The sequence below is a fragment of the Astatotilapia calliptera genome, chromosome 20 (genome assembly GCF_964374335.1).
Source record: "Astatotilapia calliptera chromosome 20, fAstCal68.1, whole genome shotgun sequence".
Classification (NCBI taxonomy): domain Eukaryota; kingdom Metazoa; phylum Chordata; class Actinopteri; order Cichliformes; family Cichlidae; genus Astatotilapia; species Astatotilapia calliptera.
In genome coordinates, this window is record NC_137441.1 from 30,071,437 (window position 1) to 30,099,063 (window position 27,627).

The 27,627-nt window shown below is 40.1% G+C and overlaps 1 protein-coding gene across 1 annotated transcript; it reads left to right on the plus strand.

Moving 5' to 3' along the window:
- The first annotated feature begins 18,201 nt into the window (after positions 1-18,201).
- Positions 18,202-27,078, plus strand: LOC145423247 (uncharacterized). Its single transcript, XM_080295510.1, has 2 exons — positions 18,202-20,298; positions 24,128-27,078. Exons 1-2 carry the CDS (start codon positions 18,202-18,204, stop codon positions 26,372-26,374), a joined length of 4,344 nt encoding a protein of 1,447 aa, XP_080151636.1. The 3' UTR covers positions 26,375-27,078.
- Positions 27,079-27,627: the final 549 nt, after the last annotated feature.

The window sequence follows — 27,627 nt, forward strand, 5'->3', positions numbered from 1 at the left end:
AAGAAGAGCAGGGACTGGTTGCAAAGATGAAAGAGGAGTCCAAAGAAATGCAGGTGCTCAGAAATGAGATAGAAAAGTACAAACAAGCTGAAAAGCTTCAGTTGGAGGAAATCGATGAAAAGAATTGTAAGATTTCAAGTCTTGAGGCATCTTTGAAAGAAGAGCAGGAACTGGTTGCGAAGATGAAAGAGGAGTCCAAAGAAATGCAGGTGCTCAGATATGAGATAGAAAATTACAAACAAGCTGAAAAACTTCAGCTTGAGGAAATCGATGAAAAGAATTGTAAGATTTCAAGTCTTGAGGCATCTTTGAAAGAAGAACAGGAACTGGTTGCGAAGATGACAGAGGAATCCAAAGATGAAAAGATGGAAAAAATGGAAAATGTTTTGCTGGAAACCAAATCCCAGCTAAGGTCCGCAGAGTCACAGAATGTAGATCTCACAAACAAATATGAGGCAAAAATTCGGGCTCTTCATAAGGCAATCAAACACCTTGAAAATAAGTGTGCCACTGAAAAAACGATGCGGGACAAGAAAGAAAAGGAGGTGGAATCTCTGGTTGTCCTTAAAATCAAAAATGAGCAGGAAAAACAAGAACTCAAGATGAAGCTAAGCAAGACGACTGAGGAAAAAAATGAAACACTTAAAGAACTGCAGAAACAAAATGAGCAGCTTCAGACTGAGATTCAGAACAATGAGAAGTACATTCATCGTAATGACTTCCTTGAAAGAAGGATAGACGAGCTTCTTACACTACCTGGGGAGGTGTACTGCCGTCAACAGAAAGTTAAAAGTGTGGAAGAAGAAAAAGAGAAACTACAGGCTGAACTTAAAAAGTGTCAAAGACAAAATGAGGAGTATAAAGCGGGAAAGCGCTGGGCAATAGATGAGAAAAACCAACTGACAAAGAAAAATGATGAACTGAAAGTACGTCTTAGGGAGAAGGAATGTAACAACATAACGTTGAGGAAAGAGTTAAAAGCTAAAGTCCTGGAATCTGAAAGTCAGATAAAGGAGCTGGCAAGGCAACGTTTTACTATCGACCGTCTGGAAAACTGCCTTGAGGTTAAAACTAAGCAAATAATTATATTTGAAAATGAGACGCAGGAGTCTGGGAAGAAAATTTCATCCCAAGAAAATAACATAGCCCGTCTGAAAACTGCTCTTAGCAAAGCAGAAAACGATCTGGAACTGGAGATAAAGAGACGTGAAAATCTTAGGTCTGATAAAGTGCTCCTTTCTGAGACAAAGTTCTGCATTGAGAACGAACTCTATACAGCTAGAGACACTATAAAGACACTTCAGAATAAAATCAAAGAAAAGGCTCAAGAACTCCAAGAGACAAACGTAGACCTTGCCAATGCTAAGACCAGCTATAATGCTGTAAAGACTGAGCTGGACATTATCAAACTGCAGCAGGCAGAACAAAAGAAAGAACACGAGAAACAGCTTAGCTCTGCAAATGACAACCTCTTCACAGTGAAGTCAAAGTTGACGCAAACTGTGGAGGACAAAGAAGAGGTTGAGAAAGCTCTGACAAAGTCCAAACACACAGTATTTAAGCTTGAGCAAGTAATAGAAGAACTGGAAACTGACATTGGCATTCAACGACAAAAGAATGCAGTACAGAAAAAAGAAAATGACGATCTGCTGCAACAGCTGAAGGGACTTTATGACACGCTCGGCCGCACTGTGCAAGTCGAGAAAAAAGCCTCCCCAGAGCAGCAAAGAAAGGATGGGGATGAACAAATAGCCCGGAAAAAGGTGAGATTTGACCTGAGTAATGTGGAATACTTTCCATCCAAAGGCGACAATGAGCTGAAAGAACAACAGAAAGAAATTAGAGACCTTAAGGGTAAAAAGGGTAACAAGCTTACCACATATGACAGTAAGCTAAAAGCAGTGCATGGCCTGCTACCTCCTATTTCCACTAGGGCCCGGTCTAAAACTGTAGACAACTCAAAGAAGCAGTCTGAGTCTAGGAGCTCACTCAACCTCAAGTCCACTGTTACTCCCAAGGCAGAAGAAGAAATGTTTCATCCCCATTCACCTGAACTTACTTCCCAGTCAACTCTACGTAGAGTATACAATCCTGGTGCAAAACTACTCAAGCGCCGGCCTTCAGCCAAACCCAACCACATCTAAAAAATCCTCCTACCAGTTCTCACACTGACCCCAAAGAAATAATCAGCTTTTAAGCTGGTTAAAAAATATCTATTTCTTTGTTTCCAAAGTCAAAATAAATCACAAAGAGACAATATCAGAAAAAAATTTAATACCCGCCCATCCTGAGGGTATATTACATCCGTAACCCAGGAGAGGCTGTATTTGCTATAACATCATAAATGTAAGACAATAAGGACATCTCTGCATGTGTGAGGAAGTGACATGCATTTCATCTATGTCGCTTCATCACCCCCAACCGGTCGAGGTAGATGGCCGCCCCTCACTGAGCCTGGTTCTACTGAAGGTTTCTTCCTATTAAAAGGGAGTTTTTCCTTCCCACTGTCGCCAAGTGCTTGCTCATAGGGGATCTTCGGATTGTTGGGTTTTCTCTGCATTATTGTAGGGATGTTAACTTGCAATATTATATAATATTGCAAGTTAACATCCCTACAATCTCTGCGTTATTGTAGGGATGTTACCCTAAAGTTTTAAAATTGGCACAAATAAAATTGATGTGAACTGAATTTTTCTTTTGATGTGTACAAGTGGTTGTATTTGAGTACTTTTGATCTGCTTTTATTCACTACTACGCACACACTGGCTTCAAAAATACAAAGTGATGGCAGTCCCCATGAAAAGGGAATTTTGGCTTCATTTTTGTACAGTGGCAGGAAGTGGAGTGAGGTTATTAAAATAGGCTGTTCTCAGCTATTTTTAAAGCTACATTTTAGTTAGTTTTTAGTTAGCGAACCTTTAGTTACTGTGGCCAAATACATATTTCATTTTTTAAAGTAAACACATTCTCAGTCACTCGCAGTCAGACATTGAGCAAAAGCACATGTTCGGTAGCTAATCCTTGTATTTACCCTGACTAACAAAATATCTCTGCTGAAGTCACTGAGATGGTTTATATGAGAAACAGAAATCAGAATCAGAATCAGAATCAGAATCAGAATCAGAATACTTTATTGATCCCTGGGGGAAATTATTTTTTGTTACAGTGCTCCATTTTAAACCAACATTAAGACAAGACAGACAATACGCTGACTAAGAATAGTACAATATATACATATATATACATACATACATACATAAGTCACTTATAAATAAATATTTGGAAAAGAAACATGTGTAGTTGTAGCTGGCCTGATCAGTCACTAGGCAATGTTGCCGTTACTGTACCTTTAGGAGTTACACAGTCAGAGCAACATGCTGGACTCTTCTTTAGCTCCTCTGCAGAGCCCATTATTAAATGGGCTCTGTGAGGATGAAGCTGTGAGGATCATTGACCAGAATGCGTCCTTTTAACAAACTGATGAAACCAGCTGTAACACAGGACTTGTTGTTTTGTTTTTTTAATGCAGACCAGCAAATGCGTTCTAGGAAGAAAGAGTCAGCTGATTCATTTGCTACAATATAAGAGGTATTAGCAGTTCACCCTCCTTCTTAGCGTATGGCACAGTTTTTAAAAGTAGAGGCAGAGTTTCTGTTTAATGCTGTGAAACCTCTGCCACACTCAGCTGTTATCCATCAGTGTTTAGCAGCCCGACTGGGCTTTTTAACAGTCTTCACTTTTACAGAGTTTTTGTATAGTAGCAGTCTCTCTGTGGGGTGAGGTGGCAAGCGGTTCCTTTTTGCTTTCACAATGCACGCAGCCATCGGACTGAAACGGTCAAAACCTCCAGATGTGGCGGGCACCGCCAGCAGCTTCTTGGCGAGGCCTTGGAGCTTCGGGAATCGAGAAGCACATTTCCAGTACTGAAGAGTAGAGTTGCTTTCCCACAGCGGTTCAGACAGGTACACGTCGAACTCTGACATCTTTAGAGTCTTTGCAGGAGGCTGAAGGAAGTTGAAGATGGACTTCCTCTTGAGGTCGTTTTCACTGATTTCAGGACAGTTGTTGTCTGAGCTGCCAGCACAAGTGTCCATCACGCCATCTGTCTGGCTTTCTTCTTTCACATCGTGCTCCAGCCCACTGCCTGTCTGATCTTTCTCTGCCTCAACAGTAGGAAAAGTTGAGGCTTCCATGTTTTCTAATGTGGACTCAACAATGCTGCGAGCCTCAGATTTTGACGGAGGTGTTAGGAAATCATTCTGTTCATCCTGGTTGTCATCAGAAAACGGCTGCAAAAAAAATGGTTGTTTTAAATGTACACACATTTTTTTCCTTTATCTACTCAACACGCATATTCAATTAAATATAAATCTACAGAAGTCCACTATGCTTCTGGCCTAATTTGGTACCTGCAGTTTGATCCTAGGATCCAGCACAGCAGCTAGTATCATGTCCTTCTGGTGAATCACTGGCTGGAAGTGTGTGTAGAGGCCTGTGCGCAGGGCCTTGCAGAAGTGGGTGTAGTTGGTGACACAATTCTCCAAGGTTTTATCAAGTCCAATGAGGGACGGTATGATGAGAGACATAGTCACACCATTTCCCTGCAGGACCTACGATAGATAAGACACAAACATGGCATCCACAGTGAAGACATCGTGGACAGCGGAGAATCTCCCGGTGGTGGAGCAGACTGGGACAGAGTTCCACTGATGAAAAAGAGAGTCACGATGGATATTATAAGAATTAAATAAAAAAAGATTCAGACCAAAAGATTTGTGATCTACACAATCCAAGCTGATCAACGATAAGCTCAGTATTTTCATTTAATATATTTTTCATCTGCTTGAATGTTTCCTGCTTCACACAGTGCTCAACCTGCTAGATTTTTGTTTGTTATTCATTTATTTTAAATGTCTAATCTTATCTTTGAATCAAACATTCATACATATATACACTGTGTTCATTATAATAACATACATATATACTGTCAGACACCACTCTGACATTCCATTCATGCTCAGCTGAATATTAAAATGGACAAATATGTGTCATCTCTGCATACGCTATGATCATTATAGAATGACATGAAATATTAAAACTGAGCTTAATCTTCAACATAAGCAGTAGTCATATAAATTCATATACTCTTAAGCACAAATGGTGAAAGTTTTTCTGCAGAATAAGTAGCCTATTAGTTGTATCTGTATTGCGGTGTTCTGATAGTATGGCTTCTTATACTGAAGAAATGGATCTAAATAAATAACTAAATAAATCCTCCAGCACTCGTTATTGTCACCTATTGCTAATGTTTTGACGCTGCCAACCTCTCATACGCTGTAAGAATTTAATTCAACTGTTTATCACAGAAAAAGTGTGACTTGTAGGACACGTAACACTAGCGGGCATAATGTTAGCTTAATAGTCAGCTCAACAGCTGTTGTTAGCTCCGGACAAGTGACTACAACAGTAGCGATGAGCCCCGATGAACGGATCCGGGGGCGGATGGGCTCGTACATAAATGGATCGATCGGGGCGGGATACGGTGGGAAACGACAGATACCTTAAACTTGAAGACAGCCCAAGTAGAAGGATCGCTAAAGTCTGCTAAAAAAAGAAATCGCAATGCAAGTTGAACAAACTTGCAAAGACACAATATCAAATTGAACCCATTCTGGTACAAAATGACATCATAATAGACTGTCCTTTGAATGTCACGACGTTCGACGATAACGTCACTTGAACTCCTTTGAAGACAGTTCTGGGGGCGGAGTCAGAGCCTATAAATATCCCTCGAGTACATACCTTGAACCCATAGATCGCTATAGTTCTGAACTAACAGTTTCCACTTGCGAACACTGTCTCATTGAGTAGATCATTTTTCAAACACAGAATAACACGTCGTATAAACTAAACTAAATACATTCATTTCAAAATGAGCTCCCTAAGCTACTTTGATATGCAGATGCTCAGAAATGAGATAGAAAATTACAAACAAGCTGAAAAACTTCAGCTTGAGGAAATCCAAGAAAAGAATTGTAGGATTTCAAGTCTTGAGGCATCTTTGAAAGAAGAGCAGGGACTGGTTGCAAAGATGAAAGAGGAGTCCAAAGAAATGCAGGTGCTCAGATATGAGATAGAAAAGTACAAACAAGCTGAAAAGCTTCAGTTGGAGGAAATCGATGAAAAGAATTGTAAGATTTCAAGTCTTGAGGCATCTTTGAAAGAAGAGCAGGAACTGGTTGCGAAGATGAAAGAGGAGTCCAAAGAAATGCAGGTGCTCAGATATGAGATAGAAAATTACAAACAAGCTGAAAAACTTCAGCTTGAGGAAATCGATGAAAAGAATTGTAAGATTTCAAGTCTTGAGGCATCTTTGAAAGAAGAACAGGAACTGGTTGCGAAGATGACAGAGGAATCCAAAGATGAAAAGATGGAAAAAATGGAAAATGTTTTGCTGGAAACCAAATCCCAGCTAAGGTCCGCAGAGTCACAGAATGTAGATCTCACAAACAAATATGAGGCAAAAATTCGGGCTCTTCATAAGGCAATCAAACACCTTGAAAATAAGTGTGCCACTGAAAAAACGATGCGGGACAAGAAAGAAAAGGAGGTGGAATCTCTGGTTGTCCTTAAAATCAAAAATGAGCAGGAAAAACAAGAACTCAAGATGAAGCTAAGCAAGACGACTGAGGAAAAAAATGAAACACTTAAAGAACTGCAGAAACAAAATGAGCAGCTTCAGACTGAGATTCAGAACAATGAGAAGTACATTCATCGTAATGACTTCCTTGAAAGAAGGATAGACGAGCTTCTTACACTACCTGGGGAGGTGTACTGCCGTCAACAGAAAGTTAAAAGTGTGGAAGAAGAAAAAGAGAAACTACAGGCTGAACTTAAAAAGTGTCAAAGACAAAATGAGGAGTATAAAGCGGGAAAGCGCTGGGCAATAGATGAGAAAAACCAACTGACAAAGAAAAATGATGAACTGAAAGTACGTCTTAGGGAGAAGGAATGTAACAACATAACGTTGAGGAAAGAGTTAAAAGCTAAAGTCCTGGAATCTGAAAGTCAGATAAAGGAGCTGGCAAGGCAACGTTTTACTATCGACCGTCTGGAAAACTGCCTTGAGGTTAAAACTAAGCAAATAATTATATTTGAAAATGAGACGCAGGAGTCTGGGAAGAAAATTTCATCCCAAGAAAATAACATAGCCCGTCTGAAAACTGCTCTTAGCAAAGCAGAAAACGATCTGGAACTGGAGATAAAGAGACGTGAAAATCTTAGGTCTGATAAAGTGCTCCTTTCTGAGACAAAGTTCTGCATTGAGAACGAACTCTATACAGCTAGAGACACTATAAAGACACTTCAGAATAAAATCAAAGAAAAGGCTCAAGAACTCCAAGAGACAAACGTAGACCTTGCCAATGCTAAGACCAGCTATAATGCTGTAAAGACTGAGCTGGACATTATCAAACTGCAGCAGGCAGAACAAAAGAAAGAACACGAGAAACAGCTTAGCTCTGCAAATGACAACCTCTTCACAGTGAAGTCAAAGTTGACGCAAACTGTGGAGGACAAAGAAGAGGTTGAGAAAGCTCTGACAAAGTCCAAACACACAGTATTTAAGCTTGAGCAAGTAATAGAAGAACTGGAAACTGACATTGGCATTCAACGACAAAAGAATGCAGTACAGAAAAAAGAAAATGACGATCTGCTGCAACAGCTGAAGGGACTTTATGACACGCTCGGCCGCACTGTGCAAGTCGAGAAAAAAGCCTCCCCAGAGCAGCAAAGAAAGGATGGGGATGAACAAATAGCCCGGAAAAAGGTGAGATTTGACCTGAGTAATGTGGAATACTTTCCATCCAAAGGCGACAATGAGCTGAAAGAACAACAGAAAGAAATTAGAGACCTTAAGGGTAAAAAGGGTAACAAGCTTACCACATATGACAGTAAGCTAAAAGCAGTGCATGGCCTGCTACCTCCTATTTCCACTAGGGCCCGGTCTAAAACTGTAGACAACTCAAAGAAGCAGTCTGAGTCTAGGAGCTCACTCAACCTCAAGTCCACTGTTACTCCCAAGGCAGAAGAAGAAATGTTTCATCCCCATTCACCTGAACTTACTTCCCAGTCAACTCTACGTAGAGTATACAATCCTGGTGCAAAACTACTCAAGCGCCGGCCTTCAGCCAAACCCAACCACATCTAAAAAATCCTCCTACCAGTTCTCACACTGACCCCAAAGAAATAATCAGCTTTTAAGCTGGTTAAAAAATATCTATTTCTTTGTTTCCAAAGTCAAAATAAATCACAAAGAGACAATATCAGAAAAAAATTTAATACCCGCCCATCCTGAGGGTATATTACATCCGTAACCCAGGAGCGGCTGTATTTGCTATAACATCATAAATGTAAGACAATAAGGACATCTCTGCATGTGTGAGGAAGTGACATGCATTTCATCTATGTCGCTTCATCACCCCCAACCGGTCGAGGTAGATGGCCGCCCCTCACTGAGCCTGGTTCTACTGAAGGTTTCTTCCTATTAAAAGGGAGTTTTTCCTTCCCACTGTCGCCAAGTGCTTGCTCATAGGGGATCTTCGGATTGTTGGGTTTTCTCTGCATTATTGTAGGGATGTTAACTTGCAATATTATATAATATTGCAAGTTAACATCCCTACAATCTCTGCGTTATTGTAGGGATGTTACCCTAAAGTTTTAAAATTGGCACAAATAAAATTGATGTGAACTGAATTTTTCTTTTGATGTGTACAAGTGGTTGTATTTGAGTACTTTTGATCTGCTTTTATTCACTACTACGCACACACTGGCTTCAAAAATACAAAGTGATGGCAGTCCCCATGAAAAGGGAATTTTGGCTTCATTTTTGTACAGTGGCAGGAAGTGGAGTGAGGTTATTAAAATAGGCTGTTCTCAGCTATTTTTAAAGCTACATTTTAGTTAGTTTTTAGTTAGCGAACCTTTAGTTACTGTGGCCAAATACATATTTCATTTTTTAAAGTAAACACATTCTCAGTCACTCGCAGTCAGACATTGAGCAAAAGCACATGTTCGGTAGCTAATCCTTGTATTTACCCTGACTAACAAAATATCTCTGCTGAAGTCACTGAGATGGTTTATATGAGAAACAGAAATCAGAATCAGAATCAGAATCAGAATACTTTATTGATCCCTGGGGGAAATTATTTTTTGTTACAGTGCTCCATTTTAAACCAACATTAAGACAAGACAGACAATACGCTGACTAAGAATAGTACAATATATACATATATATACATACATACATACATAAGTCACTTATAAATAAATATTTGGAAAAGAAACATGTGTAGTTGTAGCTGGCCTGATCAGTCACTAGGCAATGTTGCCGTTACTGTACCTTTAGGAGTTACACAGTCAGAGCAACATGCTGGACTCTTCTTTAGCTCCTCTGCAGAGCCCATTATTAAATGGGCTCTGTGAGGATGAAGCTGTGAGGATCATTGACCAGAATGCGTCCCTTTAACAAACTGATGAAACCAGCTGTAACACAGGACTTGTTGTTTTGTTTTTTTAATGCAGACCAGCAAATGCGTTCTAGGAAGAAAGAGTCAGCTGATTCATTTGCTACAATATAAGAGGTATTAGCAGTTCACCCTCCTTCTTAGCGTATGGCACAGTTTTTAAAAGTAGAGGCAGAGTTTCTGTTTAATGCTGTGAAACCTCTGCCACACTCAGCTGTTATCCATCAGTGTTTAGCAGCCCGACTGGGCTTTTTAACAGTCTTCACTTTTACAGAGTTTTTGTATAGTAGCAGTCTCTCTGTGGGGTGAGGTGGCAAGCGGTTCCTTTTTGCTTTCACAATGCACGCAGCCATCGGACTGAAACGGTCAAAACCTCCAGATGTGGCGGGCACCGCCAGCAGCTTCTTGGCGAGGCCTTGGAGCTTCGGGAATCGAGAAGCACATTTCCAGTACTGAAGAGTAGAGTTGCTTTCCCACAGCGGTTCAGACAGGTACACGTCGAACTCTGACATCTTTAGAGTCTTTGCAGGAGGCTGAAGGAAGTTGAAGATGGACTTCCTCTTGAGGTCGTTTTCACTGATTTCAGGACAGTTGTTGTCTGAGCTGCCAGCACAAGTGTCCATCACGCCATCTGTCTGGCTTTCTTCTTTCACATCGTGCTCCAGCCCACTGCCTGTCTGATCTTTCTCTGCCTCAACAGTAGGAAATGTTGAGGCTTCCATGTTTTCTAATGTGGACTCAACAATGCTGCGAGCCTCAGATTTTGACGGAGGTGTTAGGAAATCATTCTGTTCATCCTGGTTGTCATCAGAAAACGGCTGCAAAAAAAATGGTTGTTTTAAATGTACACACATTTTTTTCCTATATCTACTCAACACGCATATTCAATTAAATATAAATCTACAGAAGTCCGCTATGCTTCTGGCCTAATTTGGTACCTGCAGTTTGATCCTAGGATCCAGCACAGCAGCTAGTATCATGTCCTTCTGGTGAATCACTGGCTGGAAGTGTGTGTAGAGGCCTGTGCGCAGGGCCTTGCAGAAGTGGGTGTAGTTGGTGACACAATTCTCCAAGGTTTTATCAAGTCCAATGAGGGACGGTATGATGAGAGACATAGTCACACCATTTCCCTGCAGGACCTACGATAGATAAGACACAAACATGGCATCCACAGTGAAGACATCGTGGACAGCGGAGAATCTCCCGGTGGTGGAGCAGACTGGGACAGAGTTCCACTGATGAAAAAGAGAGTCACGATGGATATTATAAGAATTAAATAAAAAAAGATTCAGACCAAAAGATTTGTGATCTACACAATCCAAGCTGATCAACGATAAGCTCAGTATTTTCATTTAATATATTTTTCATCTGCTTGAATGTTTCCTGCTTCACACAGTGCTCAACCTGCTAGATTTTTGTTTGTTATTCATTTATTTTAAATGTCTAATCTTATCTTTGAATCAAACATTCATACATATATACACTGTGTTCATTATAATAACATACATATATACTGTCAGACACCACTCTGACATTCCATTCATGCTCAGCTGAATATTAAAATGGACAAATATGTGTCATCTCTGCATACGCTATGATCATTATAGAATGACATGAAATATTAAAACTGAGCTTAATCTTCAACATAAGCAGTAGTCATATAAATTCATATACTCTTAAGCACAAATGGTGAAAGTTTTTCTGCAGAATAAGTAGCCTATTAGTTGTATCTGTATTGCGGTGTTCTGATAGTATGGCTTCTTATACTGAAGAAATGGATCTAAATAAATAACTAAATAAATCCTCCAGCACTCGTTATTGTCACCTATTGCTAATGTTTTGACGCTGCCAACCTCTCATACGCTGTAAGAATTTAATTCAACTGTTTATCACAGAAAAAGTGTGACTTGTAGGACACGTAACACTAGCGGGCATAATGTTAGCTTAATAGTCAGCTCAACAGCTGTTGTTAGCTCCGGACAAGTGACTACAACAGTAGCGATGAGCCCCGATGAACGGATCCGGGGGCGGATGGGCTCGTACATAAATGGATCGATCGGGGCGGGATACGGTGGGAAACGACAGATACCTTAAACTTGAAGACAGCCCAAGTAGAAGGATCGCTAAAGTCTGCTAAAAAAAGAAATCGCAATGCAAGTTGAACAAACTTGCAAAGACACAATATCAAATTGAACCCATTCTGGTACAAAATGACATCATAATAGACTGTCCTTTGAATGTCACGACGTTCGGCGATAACGTCACTTGAACTCCTTTGAAGACAGTTCTGGGGGCGGAGTCAGAGCCTATAAATATCCCTCGAGTACATACCTTGAACCCATAGATCGCTATAGTTCTGAACTAACAGTTTCCACTTGCGAACACTTTGTCTCATTGAGTAGATCATTTTTCAAACACAGAATAACACGTCGTATAAACTAAACTAAATACATTCATTTCAAAATGAGCTCCCTAAGCTACTTTGATATGCAGATGCTCAGAAATGAGATAGAAAATTACAAACAAGCTGAAAAACTTCAGCTTGAGGAAATCCAAGAAAAGAATTGTAGGATTTCAAGTCTTGAGGCATCTTTGAAAGAAGAGCAGGGACTGGTTGCAAAGATGAAAGAGGAGTCCAAAGAAATGCAGGTGCTCAGAAATGAGATAGAAAAGTACAAACAAGCTGAAAAGCTTCAGTTGGAGGAAATCGATGAAAAGAATTGTAAGATTTCAAGTCTTGAGGCATCTTTGAAAGAAGAGCAGGAACTGGTTGCGAAGATGAAAGAGGAGTCCAAAGAAATGCAGGTGCTCAGATATGAGATAGAAAATTACAAACAAGCTGAAAAACTTCAGCTTGAGGAAATCGATGAAAAGAATTGTAAGATTTCAAGTCTTGAGGCATCTTTGAAAGAAGAGCAGGAACTGGTTGCGAAGATGACAGAGGAATCCAAAGATGAAAAGATGGAAAAAATGGAAAATGTTTTGCTGGAAACCAAATCCCAGCTAAGGTCCGCAGAGTCACAGAATGTAGATCTCACAAACAAATATGAGGCAAAAATTCGGGCTCTTCATAAGGCAATCAAACACCTTGAAAATAAGTGTGCCACTGAAAAAACGATGCGGGACAAGAAAGAAAAGGAGGTGGAATCTCTGGTTGTCCTTAAAATCAAAAATGAGCAGGAAAAACAAGAACTCAAGATGAAGCTAAGCAAGACGACTGAGGAAAAAAATGAAACACTTAAAGAACTGCAGAAACAAAATGAGCAGCTTCAGACTGAGATTCAGAACAATGAGAAGTACATTCATCGTAATGACTTCCTTGAAAGAAGGATAGACGAGCTTCTTACACTACCTGGGGAGGTGTACTGCCGTCAACAGAAAGTTAAAAGTGTGGAAGAAGAAAAAGAGAAACTACAGGCTGAACTTAAAAAGTGTCAAAGACAAAATGAGGAGTATAAAGCGGGAAAGCGCTGGGCAATAGATGAGAAAAACCAACTGACAAAGAAAAATGATGAACTGAAAGTACGTCTTAGGGAGAAGGAATGTAACAACATAACGTTGAGGAAAGAGTTAAAAGCTAAAGTCCTGGAATCTGAAAGTCAGATAAAGGAGCTGGCAAGGCAACGTTTTACTATCGACCGTCTGGAAAACTGCCTTGAGGTTAAAACTAAGCAAATAATTATATTTGAAAATGAGACGCAGGAGTCTGGGAAGAAAATTTCATCCCAAGAAAATAACATAGCCCGTCTGAAAACTGCTCTTAGCAAAGCAGAAAACGATCTGGAACTGGAGATAAAGAGACGTGAAAATCTTAGGTCTGATAAAGTGCTCCTTTCTGAGACAAAGTTCTGCATTGAGAACGAACTCTATACAGCTAGAGACACTATAAAGACACTTCAGAATAAAATCAAAGAAAAGGCTCAAGAACTCCAAGAGACAAACGTAGACCTTGCCAATGCTAAGACCAGCTATAATGCTGTAAAGACTGAGCTGGACATTATCAAACTGCAGCAGGCAGAACAAAAGAAAGAACACGAGAAACAGCTTAGCTCTGCAAATGACAACCTCTTCACAGTGAAGTCAAAGTTGACGCAAACTGTGGAGGACAAAGAAGAGGTTGAGAAAGCTCTGACAAAGTCCAAACACACAGTATTTAAGCTTGAGCAAGTAATAGAAGAACTGGAAACTGACATTGGCATTCAACGACAAAAGAATGCAGTACAGAAAAAAGAAAATGACGATCTGCTGCAACAGCTGAAGGGACTTTATGACACGCTCGGCCGCACTGTGCAAGTCGAGAAAAAAGCCTCCCCAGAGCAGCAAAGAAAGGATGGGGATGAACAAATAGCCCGGAAAAAGGTGAGATTTGACCTGAGTAATGTGGAATACTTTCCATCCAAAGGCGACAATGAGCTGAAAGAACAACAGAAAGAAATTAGAGACCTTAAGGGTAAAAAGGGTAACAAGCTTACCACATATGACAGTAAGCTAAAAGCAGTGCATGGCCTGCTACCTCCTATTTCCACTAGGGCCCGGTCTAAAACTGTAGACAACTCAAAGAAGCAGTCTGAGTCTAGGAGCTCACTCAACCTCAAGTCCACTGTTACTCCCAAGGCAGAAGAAGAAATGTTTCATCCCCATTCACCTGAACTTACTTCCCAGTCAACTCTACGTAGAGTATACAATCCTGGTGCAAAACTACTCAAGCGCCGGCCTTCAGCCAAACCCAACCACATCTAAAAAATCCTCCTACCAGTTCTCACACTGACCCCAAAGAAATAATCAGCTTTTAAGCTGGTTAAAAAATATCTATTTCTTTGTTTCCAAAGTCAAAATAAATCACAAAGAGACAATATCAGAAAAAAATTTAATACCCGCCCATCCTGAGGGTATATTACATCCGTAACCCAGGAGCGGCTGTATTTGCTATAACATCATAAATGTAAGACAATAAGGACATCTCTGCATGTGTGAGGAAGTGACATGCATTTCATCTATGTCGCTTCATCACCCCCAACCGGTCGAGGTAGATGGCCGCCCCTCACTGAGCCTGGTTCTACTGAAGGTTTCTTCCTATTAAAAGGGAGTTTTTCCTTCCCACTGTCGCCAAGTGCTTGCTCATAGGGGATCTTCGGATTGTTGGGTTTTCTCTGCATTATTGTAGGGATGTTAACTTGCAATATTATATAATATTGCAAGTTAACATCCCTACAATCTCTGCGTTATTGTAGGGATGTTACCCTAAAGTTTTAAAATTGGCACAAATAAAATTGATGTGAACTGAATTTTTCTTTTGATGTGTACAAGTGGTTGTATTTGAGTACTTTTGATCTGCTTTTATTCACTACTACGCACACACTGGCTTCAAAAATACAAAGTGATGGCAGTCCCCATGAAAAGGGAATTTTGGCTTCATTTTTGTACAGTGGCAGGAAGTGGAGTGAGGTTATTAAAATAGGCTGTTCTCAGCTATTTTTAAAGCTACATTTTAGTTAGTTTTTAGTTAGCGAACCTTTAGTTACTGTGGCCAAATACATATTTCATTTTTTAAAGTAAACACATTCTCAGTCACTCGCAGTCAGACATTGAGCAAAAGCACATGTTCGGTAGCTAATCCTTGTATTTACCCTGACTAACAAAATATCTCTGCTGAAGTCACTGAGATGGTTTATATGAGAAACAGAAATCAGAATCAGAATCAGAATCAGAATACTTTATTGATCCCTGGGGGAAATTATTTTTTGTTACAGTGCTCCATTTTAAACCAACATTAAGACAAGACAGACAATACGCTGACTAAGAATAGTACAATATATACATATATATACATACATACATACATAAGTCACTTATAAATAAATATTTGGAAAAGAAACATGTGTAGTTGTAGCTGGCCTGATCAGTCACTAGGCAATGTTGCCGTTACTGTACCTTTAGGAGTTACACAGTCAGAGCAACATGCTGGACTCTTCTTTAGCTCCTCTGCAGAGCCCATTATTAAATGGGCTCTGTGAGGATGAAGCTGTGAGGATCATTGACCAGAATGCGTCCTTTTAACAAACTGATGAAACCAGCTGTAACACAGGACTTGTTGTTTTGTTTTTTTAATGCAGACCAGCAAATGCGTTCTAGGAAGAAAGAGTCAGCTGATTCATTTGCTACAATATAAGAGGTATTAGCAGTTCACCCTCCTTCTTAGCGTATGGCACAGTTTTTAAAAGTAGAGGCAGAGTTTCTGTTTAATGCTGTGAAACCTCTGCCACACTCAGCTGTTATCCATCAGTGTTTAGCAGCCCGACTGGGCTTTTTAACAGTCTTCACTTTTACAGAGTTTTTGTATAGTAGCAGTCTCTCTGTGGGGTGAGGTGGCAAGCGGTTCCTTTTTGCTTTCACAATGCACGCAGCCATCGGACTGAAACGGTCAAAACCTCCAGATGTGGCGGGCACCGCCAGCAGCTTCTTGGCGAGGCCTTGGAGCTTCGGGAATCGAGAAGCACATTTCCAGTACTGAAGAGTAGAGTTGCTTTCCCACAGCGGTTCAGACAGGTACACGTCGAACTCTGACATCTTTAGAGTCTTTGCAGGAGGCTGAAGGAAGTTGAAGATGGACTTCCTCTTGAGGTCGTTTTCACTGATTTCAGGACAGTTGTTGTCTGAGCTGCCAGCACAAGTGTCCATCACGCCATCTGTCTGGCTTTCTTCTTTCACATCGTGCTCCAGCCCACTGCCTGTCTGATCTTTCTCTGCCTCAACAGTAGGAAATGTTGAGGCTTCCATGTTTTCTAATGTGGACTCAACAATGCTGCGAGCCTCAGATTTTGACGGAGGTGTTAGGAAATCATTCTGTTCATCCTGGTTGTCATCAGAAAACGGCTGCAAAAAAAATGGTTGTTTTAAATGTACACACATTTTTTTCCTTTATCTACTCAACACGCATATTCAATTAAATATAAATCTACAGAAGTCCGCTATGCTTCTGGCCTAATTTGGTACCTGCAGTTTGATCCTAGGATCCAGCACAGCAGCTAGTATCATGTCCTTCTGGTGAATCACTGGCTGGAAGTGTGTGTAGAGGCCTGTGCGCAGGGCCTTGCAGAAGTGGGTGTAGTTGGTGACACAATTCTCCAAGGTTTTATCAAGTCCAATGAGGGACGGTATGATGAGAGACATAGTCACACCATTTCCCTGCAGGACCTACGATAGATAAGACACAAACATGGCATCCACAGTGAAGACATCGTGGACAGCGGAGAATCTCCCGGTGGTGGAGCAGACTGGGACAGAGTTCCACTGATGAAAAAGAGAGTCACGATGGATATTATAAGAATTAAATAAAAAAAGATTCAGACCAAAAGATTTGTGATCTACACAATCCAAGCTGATCAACGATAAGCTCAGTATTTTCATTTAATATATTTTTCATCTGCTTGAATGTTTCCTGCTTCACACAGTGCTCAACCTGCTAGATTTTTGTTTGTTATTCATTTATTTTAAATGTCTAATCTTATCTTTGAATCAAACATTCATACATATATACACTGTGTTCATTATAATAACATACATATATACTGTCAGACACCACTCTGACATTCCATTCATGCTCAGCTGAATATTAAAATGGACAAATATGTGTCATCTCTGCATACGCTATGATCATTATAGAATGACATGAAATATTAAAACTGAGCTTAATCTTCAACATAAGCAGTAGTCATATAAATTCATATACTCTTAAGCACAAATGGTGAAAGTTTTTCTGCAGAATAAGTAGCCTATTAGTTGTATCTGTATTGCGGTGTTCTGATAGTATGGCTTCTTATACTGAAGAAATGGATCTAAATAAATAACTAAATAAATCCTCCAGCACTCGTTATTGTCACCTATTGCTAATGTTTTGACGCTGCCAACCTCTCATACGCTGTAAGAATTTAATTCAACTGTTTATCACAGAAAAAGTGTGACTTGTAGGACACGTAACACTAGCGGGCATAATGTTAGCTTAATAGTCAGCTCAACAGCTGTTGTTAGCTCCGGACAAGTGACTACAACAGTAGCGATGAGCCCCGATGAACGGATCCGGGGGCGGATGGGCTCGTACATAAATGGATCGATCGGGGCGGGATACGGTGGGAAACGACAGATACCTTAAACTTGAAGACAGCCCAAGTAGAAGGATCGCTAAAGTCTGCTAAAAAAAGAAATCGCAATGCAAGTTGAACAAACTTGCAAAGACACAATATCAAATTGAACCCATTCTGGTACAAAATGACATCATAATAGACTGTCCTTTGAATGTCACGACGTTCGGCGATAACGTCACTTGAACTCCTTTGAAGACAGTTCTGGGGGCGGAGTCAGAGCCTATAAATATCCCTCGAGTACATACCTTGAACCCATAGATCGCTATAGTTCTGAACTAACAGTTTCCACTTGCGAACACTTTGTCTCATTGAGTAGATCATTTTTCAAACACAGAATAACACGTCGTATAAACTAAACTAAATACATTCATTTCAAAATGAGCTCCCTAAGCTACTTTGATATGCAGATGCTCAGAAATGAGATAGAAAATTACAAACAAGCTGAAAAACTTCAGCTTGAGGAAATCCAAGAAAAGAATTGTAGGATTTCAAGTCTTGAGGCATCTTTGAAAGAAGAGCAGGGACTGGTTGCAAAGATGAAAGAGGAGTCCAAAGAAATGCAGATGCTCAGAAATGAGATAGAAAAGTACAAACAAGCTGAAAAGCTTCAGTTGGAGGAAATCGATGAAAAGAATTCTAAGATTTCAAGTCTTGAGGCATCTTTGAAAGAAGAGCAGGAACTGGTTGCGAAGATGAAAGAGGAGTCCAAAGAAATGCAGGTGCTCAGATATGAGATAGAAAATTACAAACAAGCTGAAAAACTTCAGCTTGAGGAAATCGATGAAAAGAATTGTAAGATTTCAAGTCTTGAGGCATCTTTGAAAGAAGAACAGGAACTGGTTGCGAAGATGACAGAGGAATCCAAAGATGAAAAGATGGAAAAAATGGAAAATGTTTTGCTGGAAACCAAATCCCAGCTAAGGTCCGCAGAGTCACAGAATGTAGATCTCACAAACAAATATGAGGCAAAAATTCGGGCTCTTCATAAGGCAATCAAACACCTTGAAAATAAGTGTGCCACTGAAAAAACGATGCGGGACAAGAAAGAAAAGGAGGTGGAATCTCTGGTTGTCCTTAAAATCAAAAATGAGCAGGAAAAACAAGAACTCAAGATGAAGCTAAGCAAGACGACTGAGGAAAAAAATGAAACACTTAAAGAACTGCAGAAACAAAATGAGCAGCTTCAGACTGAGATTCAGAACAATGAGAAGTACATTCATCGTAATGACTTCCTTGAAAGAAGGATAGACGAGCTTCTTACACTACCTGGGGAGGTGTACTGCCGTCAACAGAAAGTTAAAAGTGTGGAAGAAGAAAAAGAGAAACTACAGGCTGAACTTAAAAAGTGTCAAAGACAAAATGAGGAGTATAAAGCGGGAAAGCGCTGGGCAATAGATGAGAAAAACCAACTGACAAAGAAAAATGATGAACTGAAAGTACGTCTTAGGGAGAAGGAATGTAACAACATAACGTTGAGGAAAGAGTTAAAAGCTAAAGTCCTGGAATCTGAAAGTCAGATAAAGGAGCTGGCAAGGCAACGTTTTACTATCGACCGTCTGGAAAACTGCCTTGAGGTTAAAACTAAGCAAATAATTATATTTGAAAATGAGACGCAGGAGTCTGGGAAGAAAATTTCATCCCAAGAAAATAACATAGCCCGTCTGAAAACTGCTCTTAGCAAAGCAGAAAACGATCTGGAACTGGAGATAAAGAGACGTGAAAATCTTAGGTCTGATAAAGTGCTCCTTTCTGAGACAAAGTTCTGCATTGAGAACGAACTCTATACAGCTAGAGACACTATAAAGACACTTCAGAATAAAATCAAAGAAAAGGCTCAAGAACTCCAAGAGACAAACGTAGACCTTGCCAATGCTAAGACCAGCTATAATGCTGTAAAGACTGAGCTGGACATTATCAAACTGCAGCAGGCAGAACAAAAGAAAGAACACGAGAAACAGCTTAGCTCTGCAAATGACAACCTCTTCACAGTGAAGTCAAAGTTGACGCAAACTGTGGAGGACAAAGAAGAGGTTGAGAAAGCTCTGACAAAGTCCAAACACACAGTATTTAAGCTTGAGCAAGTAATAGAAGAACTGGAAACTGACATTGGCATTCAACGACAAAAGAATGCAGTACAGAAAAAAGAAAATGACGATCTGCTGCAACAGCTGAAGGGACTTTATGACACGCTCGGCCGCACTGTGCAAGTCGAGAAAAAAGCCTCCCCAGAGCAGCAAAGAAAGGATGGGGATGAACAAATAGCCCGGAAAAAGGTGAGATTTGACCTGAGTAATGTGGAATACTTTCCATCCAAAGGCGACAATGAGCTGAAAGAACAACAGAAAGAAATTAGAGACCTTAAGGGTAAAAAGGGTAACAAGCTTACCACATATGACAGTAAGCTAAAAGCAGTGCATGGCCTGCTACCTCCTATTTCCACTAGGGCCCGGTCTAAAACTGTAGACAACTCAAAGAAGCAGTCTGAGTCTAGGAGCTCACTCAACCTCAAGTCCACTGTTACTCCCAAGGCAGAAGAAGAAATGTTTCATCCCCATTCACCTGAACTTACTTCCCAGTCAACTCTACGTAGAGTATACAATCCTGGTGCAAAACTACTCAAGCGCCGGCCTTCAGCCAAACCCAACCACATCTAAAAAATCCTCCTACCAGTTCTCACACTGACCCCAAAGAAATAATCAGCTTTTAAGCTGGTTAAAAAATATCTATTTCTTTGTTTCCAAAGTCAAAATAAATCACAAAGAGACAATATCAGAAAAAAATTTAATACCCGCCCATCCTGAGGGTATATTACATCCGTAACCCAGGAGCGGCTGTATTTGCTATAACATCATAAATGTAAGACAATAAGGACATCTCTGCATGTGTGAGGAAGTGACATGCATTTCATCTATGTCGCTTCATCACCCCCAACCGGTCGAGGTAGATGGCCGCCCCTCACTGAGCCTGGTTCTACTGAAGGTTTCTTCCTATTAAAAGGGAGTTTTTCCTTCCCACTGTCGCCAAGTGCTTGCTCATAGGGGATCTTCGGATTGTTGGGTTTTCTCTGCATTATTGTAGGGATGTTAACTTGCAATATTATATAATATTGCAAGTTAACATCCCTACAATCTCTGCGTTATTGTAGGGATGTTACCCTAAAGTTTTAAAATTGGCACAAATAAAATTGATGTGAACTGAATTTTTCTTTTGATGTGTACAAGTGGTTGTATTTGAGTACTTTTGATCTGCTTTTATTCACTACTACGCACACACTGGCTTCAAAAATACAAAGTGATGGCAGTCCCCATGAAAAGGGAATTTTGGCTTCATTTTTGTACAGTGGCAGGAAGTGGAGTGAGGTTATTAAAATAGGCTGTTCTCAGCTATTTTTAAAGCTACATTTTAGTTAGTTTTTAGTTAGCGAACCTTTAGTTACTGTGGCCAAATACATATTTCATTTTTTAAAGTAAACACATTCTCAGTCACTCGCAGTCAGACATTGAGCAAAAGCACATGTTCGGTAGCTAATCCTTGTATTTACCCTGACTAACAAAATATCTCTGCTGAAGTCACTGAGATGGTTTATATGAGAAACAGAAATCAGAATCAGAATCAGAATCAGAATACTTTATTGATCCCTGGGGGAAATTATTTTTTGCTACAGTGCTCCATTTTAAACCAACATTAAGACAAGACAGACAATACGCTGACTAAGAATAGTACAATATATACATATATATACATACATACATACATAAGTCACTTATAAATAAATATTTGGAAAAGAAACATGTGTAGTTGTAGCTGGCCTGATCAGTCACTAGGCAATGTTGCCGTTACTGTACCTTTAGGAGTTACACAGTCAGAGCAACATGCTGGACTCTTCTTTAGCTCCTCTGCAGAGCCCATTATTAAATGGGCTCTGTGAGGATGAAGCTGTGAGGATCATTGACCAGAATGCATCCCTTTAACAAACTGATGAAACCAGCTGTAACACAGGACTTGTTGTTTTGTTTTTTTAATGCAGACCAGCAAATGCGTTCTAGGAAGAAAGAGTCAGCTGATTCATTTGCTACAATATAAGAGGTATTAGCAGTTCACCCTCCTTCTTAGCGTATGGCACAGTTTTTAAAAGTAGAGGCAGAGTTTCTGTTTAATGCTGTGAAACCTCTGCCACACTCAGCTGTTATCCATCAGTGTTTAGCAGCCCGACTGGGCTTTTTAACAGTCTTCACTTTTACAGAGTTTTTGTATAGTAGCAGTCTCTCTGTGGGGTGAGGTGGCAAGCGGTTCCTTTTTGCTTTCACAATGCACGCAGCCATCGGACTGAAACGGTCAAAACCTCCAGATGTGGCGGGCACCGCCAGCAGCTTCTTGGCGAGGCCTTGGAGCTTCGGGAATCGAGAAGCACATTTCCAGTACTGAAGAGTAGAGTTGCTTTCCCACAGCGGTTCAGACAGGTACACGTCGAACTCTGACATCTTTAGAGTCTTTGCAGGAGGCTGAAGGAAGTTGAAGATGGACTTCCTCTTGAGGTCGTTTTCACTGATTTCAGGACAGTTGTTGTCTGAGCTGCCAGCACAAGTGTCCATCACGCCATCTGTCTGGCTTTCTTCTTTCACATCGTGCTCCAGCCCACTGCCTGTCTGATCTTTCTCTGCCTCAACAGTAGGAAAAGTTGAGGCTTCCATGTTTTCTAATGTGGACTCAACAATGCTGCGAGCCTCAGATTTTGACGGAGGTGTTAGGAAATCATTCTGTTCATCCTGGTTGTCATCAGAAAACGGCTGCAAAAAAAATGGTTGTTTTAAATGTACACACATTTTTTTCCTATATCTACTCAACACGCATATTCAATTAAATATAAATCTACAGAAGTCCGCTATGCTTCTGGCCTAATTTGGTACCTGCAGTTTGATCCTAGGATCCAGCACAGCAGCTAGTATCATGTCCTTCTGGTGAATCACTGGCTGGAAGTGTGTGTAGAGGCCTGTGCGCAGGGCCTTGCAGAAGTGGGTGTAGTTGGTGACACAATTCTCCAAGGTTTTATCAAGTCCAATGAGGGACGGTATGATGAGAGACATAGTCACACCATTTCCCTGCAGGACCTACGATAGATAAGACACAAACATGGCATCCACAGTGAAGACATCGTGGACAGCGGAGAATCTCCCGGTGGTGGAGCAGACTGGGACAGAGTTCCACTGATGAAAAAGAGAGTCACGATGGATATTATAAAAATTAAATAAAAAAAGATTCAGACCAAAAGATTTGTGATCTACACAATCCAAGCTGATCAACGATAAGCTCAGTATTTTCATTTAATATATTTTTCATCTGCTTGAATGTTTCCTGCTTCACACAGTGCTCAACCTGCTAGATTTTTGTTTGTTATTCATTTATTTTAAATGTCTAATCTTATCTTTGAATCAAACATTCATACATATATACACTGTGTTCATTATAATAACATACATATATACTGTCAGACACCACTCTGACATTCCATTCATGCTCAGCTGAATATTAAAATGGACAAATATGTGTCATCTCTGCATACGCTATGATCATTATAGAATGACATGAAATATTAAAACTGAGCTTAATCTTCAACATAAGCAGTAGTCATATAAATTCATATACTCTTAAGCACAAATGGTGAAAGTTTTTCTGCAGAATAAGTAGCCTATTAGTTGTATCTGTATTGCGGTGTTCTGATAGTATGGCTTCTTATACTGAAGAAATGGATCTAAATAAATAACTAAATAAATCCTCCAGCACTCGTTATTGTCACCTATTGCTAATGTTTTGACGCTGCCAACCTCTCATACGCTGTAAGAATTTAATTCAACTGTTTATCACAGAAAAAGTGTGACTTGTAGGACACGTAACACTAGCGGGCATAATGTTAGCTTAATAGTCAGCTCAACAGCTGTTGTTAGCTCCGGACAAGTGACTACAACAGTAGCGATGAGCCCCGATGAACGGATCCGGGGGCGGATGGGCTCGTACATAAATGGATCGATCGGGGCGGGATACGGTGGGAAACGACAGATACCTTAAACTTGAAGACAGCCCAAGTAGAAGGATCGCTAAAGTCTGCTAAAAAAAGAAATCGCAATGCAAGTTGAACAAACTTGCAAAGACACAATATCAAATTGAACCCATTCTGGTACAAAATGACATCATAATAGACTGTCCTTTGAATGTCACGACGTTCGGCGATAACGTCACTTGAACTCCTTTGAAGACAGTTCTGGGGGCGGAGTCAGATCCTATAAATATCCCTCGAGTACATACCTTGAACCCATAGATCGCTATAGTTCTGAACTAACAGTTTCCACTTGCGAACACTTTGTCTCATTGAGTAGATCATTTTTCAAACACAGAATAACACGTCGTATAAACTAAACTAAATACATTCATTTCAAAATGAGCTCCCTAAGCTACTTTGATATGCAGATGCTCAGAAATGAGATAGAAAATTACAAACAAGCTAAAAAACTTCAGCTTGAGGAAATCCAAGAAAAGAATTGTAGGATTTCAAGTCTTGAGGCATCTTTGAAAGAAGAGCAGGGACTGGTTGCAAAGATGAAAGAGGAGTCCAAAGAAATGCAGGTGCTCAGAAATGAGATAGAAAAGTACAAACAAGCTGAAAAGCTTCAGTTGGAGGAAATCGATGAAAAGAATTGTAAGATTTCAAGTCTTGAGGCATCTTTGAAAGAAGAGCAGGAACTGGTTGCGAAGATGAAAGAGGAGTCCAAAGAAATGCAGGTGCTCAGATATGAGATAGAAAATTACAAACAAGCTGAAAAACTTCAGCTTGAGGAAATCGATGAAAAGAATTGTAAGATTTCAAGTCTTGAGGCATCTTTGAAAGAAGAACAGGAACTGGTTGCGAAGATGACAGAGGAATCCAAAGATGAAAAGATGGAAAAAATGGAAAATGTTTTGCTGGAAACCAAATCCCAGCTAAGGTCCGCAGAGTCACAGAATGTAGATCTCACAAACAAATATGAGGCAAAAATTCGGGCTCTTCATAAGGCAATCAAACACCTTGAAAATAAGTGTGCCACTGAAAAAACGATGCGGGACAAGAAAGAAAAGGAGGTGGAATCTCTGGTTGTCCTTAAAATCAAAAATGAGCAGGAAAAACAAGAACTCAAGATGAAGCTAAGCAATACGACTGAGGAAAAAAATGAAACACTTAAAGAACTGCAGAAACAAAATGAGCAGCTTCAGACTGAGATTCAGAACAATGAGAAGTACATTCATCGTAATGACTTCCTTGAAAGAAGGATAGACGAGCTTCTTACACTACCTGGGGAGGTGTACTGCCGTCAACAGAAAGTTAAAAGTGTGGAAGAAGAAAAAGAGAAACTACAGGCTGAACTTAAAAAGTGTCAAAGACAAAATGAGGAGTATAAAGCGGGAAAGCGCTGGGCAATAGATGAGAAAAACCAACTGACAAAGAAAAATGATGAACTGAAAGTACGTCTTAGGGAGAAGGAATGTAACAACATAACGTTGAGGAAAGAGTTAAAAGCTAAAGTCCTGGAATCTGAAAGTCAGATAAAGGAGCTGGCAAGGCAACGTTTTACTATCGACCGTCTGGAAAACTGCCTTGAGGATAAAACTAAGCAAATAATTATATTTGAAAATGAGACGCAGGAACCTGGGAAGAAAATTTCATCCCAAGAAAATAACATAGCCCGTCTGAAAACTGCTCTTAGCAAAGCAGAAAACGATCTGGAACTGGAGATAAAGAGACGTGAAAATCTTAGGTCTGATAAAGTGCTCCTTTCTGAGACAAAGTTCTGCATTGAGAACGAACTCTATACAGCTAGAGACACTATAAAGACACTTCAGAATAAAATCAAAGAAAAGGCTCAAGAACTCCAAGAGACAAACGTAGACCTTGCCAATGCTAAGACCAGCTATAATGCTGTAAAGACTGAGCTGGACATTATCAAACTGCAGCAGGCAGAACAAAAGAAAGAACACGAGAAACAGCTTAGCTCTGCAAATGACAACCTCTTCACAGTGAAGTCAAAGTTGACGCAAACTGTGGAGGACAAAGAAGAGGTTGAGAAAGCTCTGACAAAGTCCAAACACACAGTATTTAAGCTTGAGCAAGTAATAGAAGAACTGGAAACTGACATTGGCATTCAACGACAAAAGAATGCAGTACAGAAAAAAGAAAATGACGATCTGCTGCAACAGCTGAAGGGACTTTATGACACGCTCGGCCGCACTGTGCAAGTCGAGAAAAAAGCCTCCCCAGAGCAGCAAAGAAAGGATGGGGATGAACAAATAGCCCGGAAAAAGGTGAGATTTGACCTGAGTAATGTGGAATACTTTCCATCCAAAGGCGACAATGAGCTGAAAGAACAACAGAAAGAAATTAGAGACCTTAAGGGTAAAAAGGGTAACAAGCTTACCACATATGACAGTAAGCTAAAAGCAGTGCATGGCCTGCTACCTCCTATTTCCACTAGGGCCCGGTCTAAAACTGTAGACAACTCAAAGAAGCAGTCTGAGTCTAGGAGCTCACTCAACCTCAAGTCCACTGTTACTCCCAAGGCAGAAGAAGAAATGTTTCATCCCCATTCACCTGAACTTACTTCCCAGTCAACTCTACGTAGAGTATACAATCCTGGTGCAAAACTACTCAAGCGCCGGCCTTCAGCCAAACCCAACCACATCTAAAAAATCCTCCTACCAGTTCTCACACTGACCCCAAAGAAATAATCAGCTTTTAAGCTGGTTAAAAAATATCTATTTCTTTGTTTCCAAAGTCAAAATAAATCACAAAGAGACAATATCAGAAAAAAATTTAATACCCGCCCATCCTGAGGGTATATTACATCCGTAACCCAGGAGCGGCTGTATTTGCTATAACATCATAAATGTAAGACAATAAGGACATCTCTGCATGTGTGAGGAAGTGACATGCATTTCATCTATGTCGCTTCATCACCCCCAACCGGTCGAGGTAGATGGCCGCCCCTCACTGAGCCTGGTTCTACTGAAGGTTTCTTCCTATTAAAAGGGAGTTTTTCCTTCCCACTGTCGCCAAGTGCTTGCTCATAGGGGATCTTCGGATTGTTGGGTTTTCTCTGCATTATTGTAGGGATGTTAACTTGCAATATTATATAATATTGCAAGTTAACATCCCTACAATCTCTGCGTTATTGTAGGGATGTTACCCTAAAGTTTTAAAATTGGCACAAATAAAATTGATGTGAACTGAATTTTTCTTTTGATGTGTACAAGTGGTTGTATTTGAGTACTTTTGATCTGCTTTTATTCACTACTACGCACACACTGGCTTCAAAAATACAAAGTGATGGCAGTCCCCATGAAAAGGGAATTTTGGCTTCATTTTTGTACAGTGGCAGGAAGTGGAGTGAGGTTATTAAAATAGGCTGTTCTCAGCTATTTTTAAAGCTACATTTTAGTTAGTTTTTAGTTAGCGAACCTTTAGTTACTGTGGCCAAATACATATTTCATTTTTTAAAGTAAACACATTCTCAGTCACTCGCAGTCAGACATTGAGCAAAAGCACATGTTCGGTAGCTAATCCTTGTATTTACCCTGACTAACAAAATATCTCTGCTGAAGTCACTGAGATGGTTTATATGAGAAACAGAAATCAGAATCAGAATCAGAATCAGAATACTTTATTGATCCCTGGGGGAAATTATTTTTTGTTACAGTGCTCCATTTTAAACCAACATTAAGACAAGACAGACAATACGCTGACTAAGAATAGTACAATATATACATATATATACATACATACATACATAAGTCACTTATAAATAAATATTTGGAAAAGAAACATGTGTAGTTGTAGCTGGCCTGATCAGTCACTAGGCAATGTTGCCGTTACTGTACCTTTAGGAGTTACACAGTCAGAGCAACATGCTGGACTCTTCTTTAGCTCCTCTGCAGAGCCC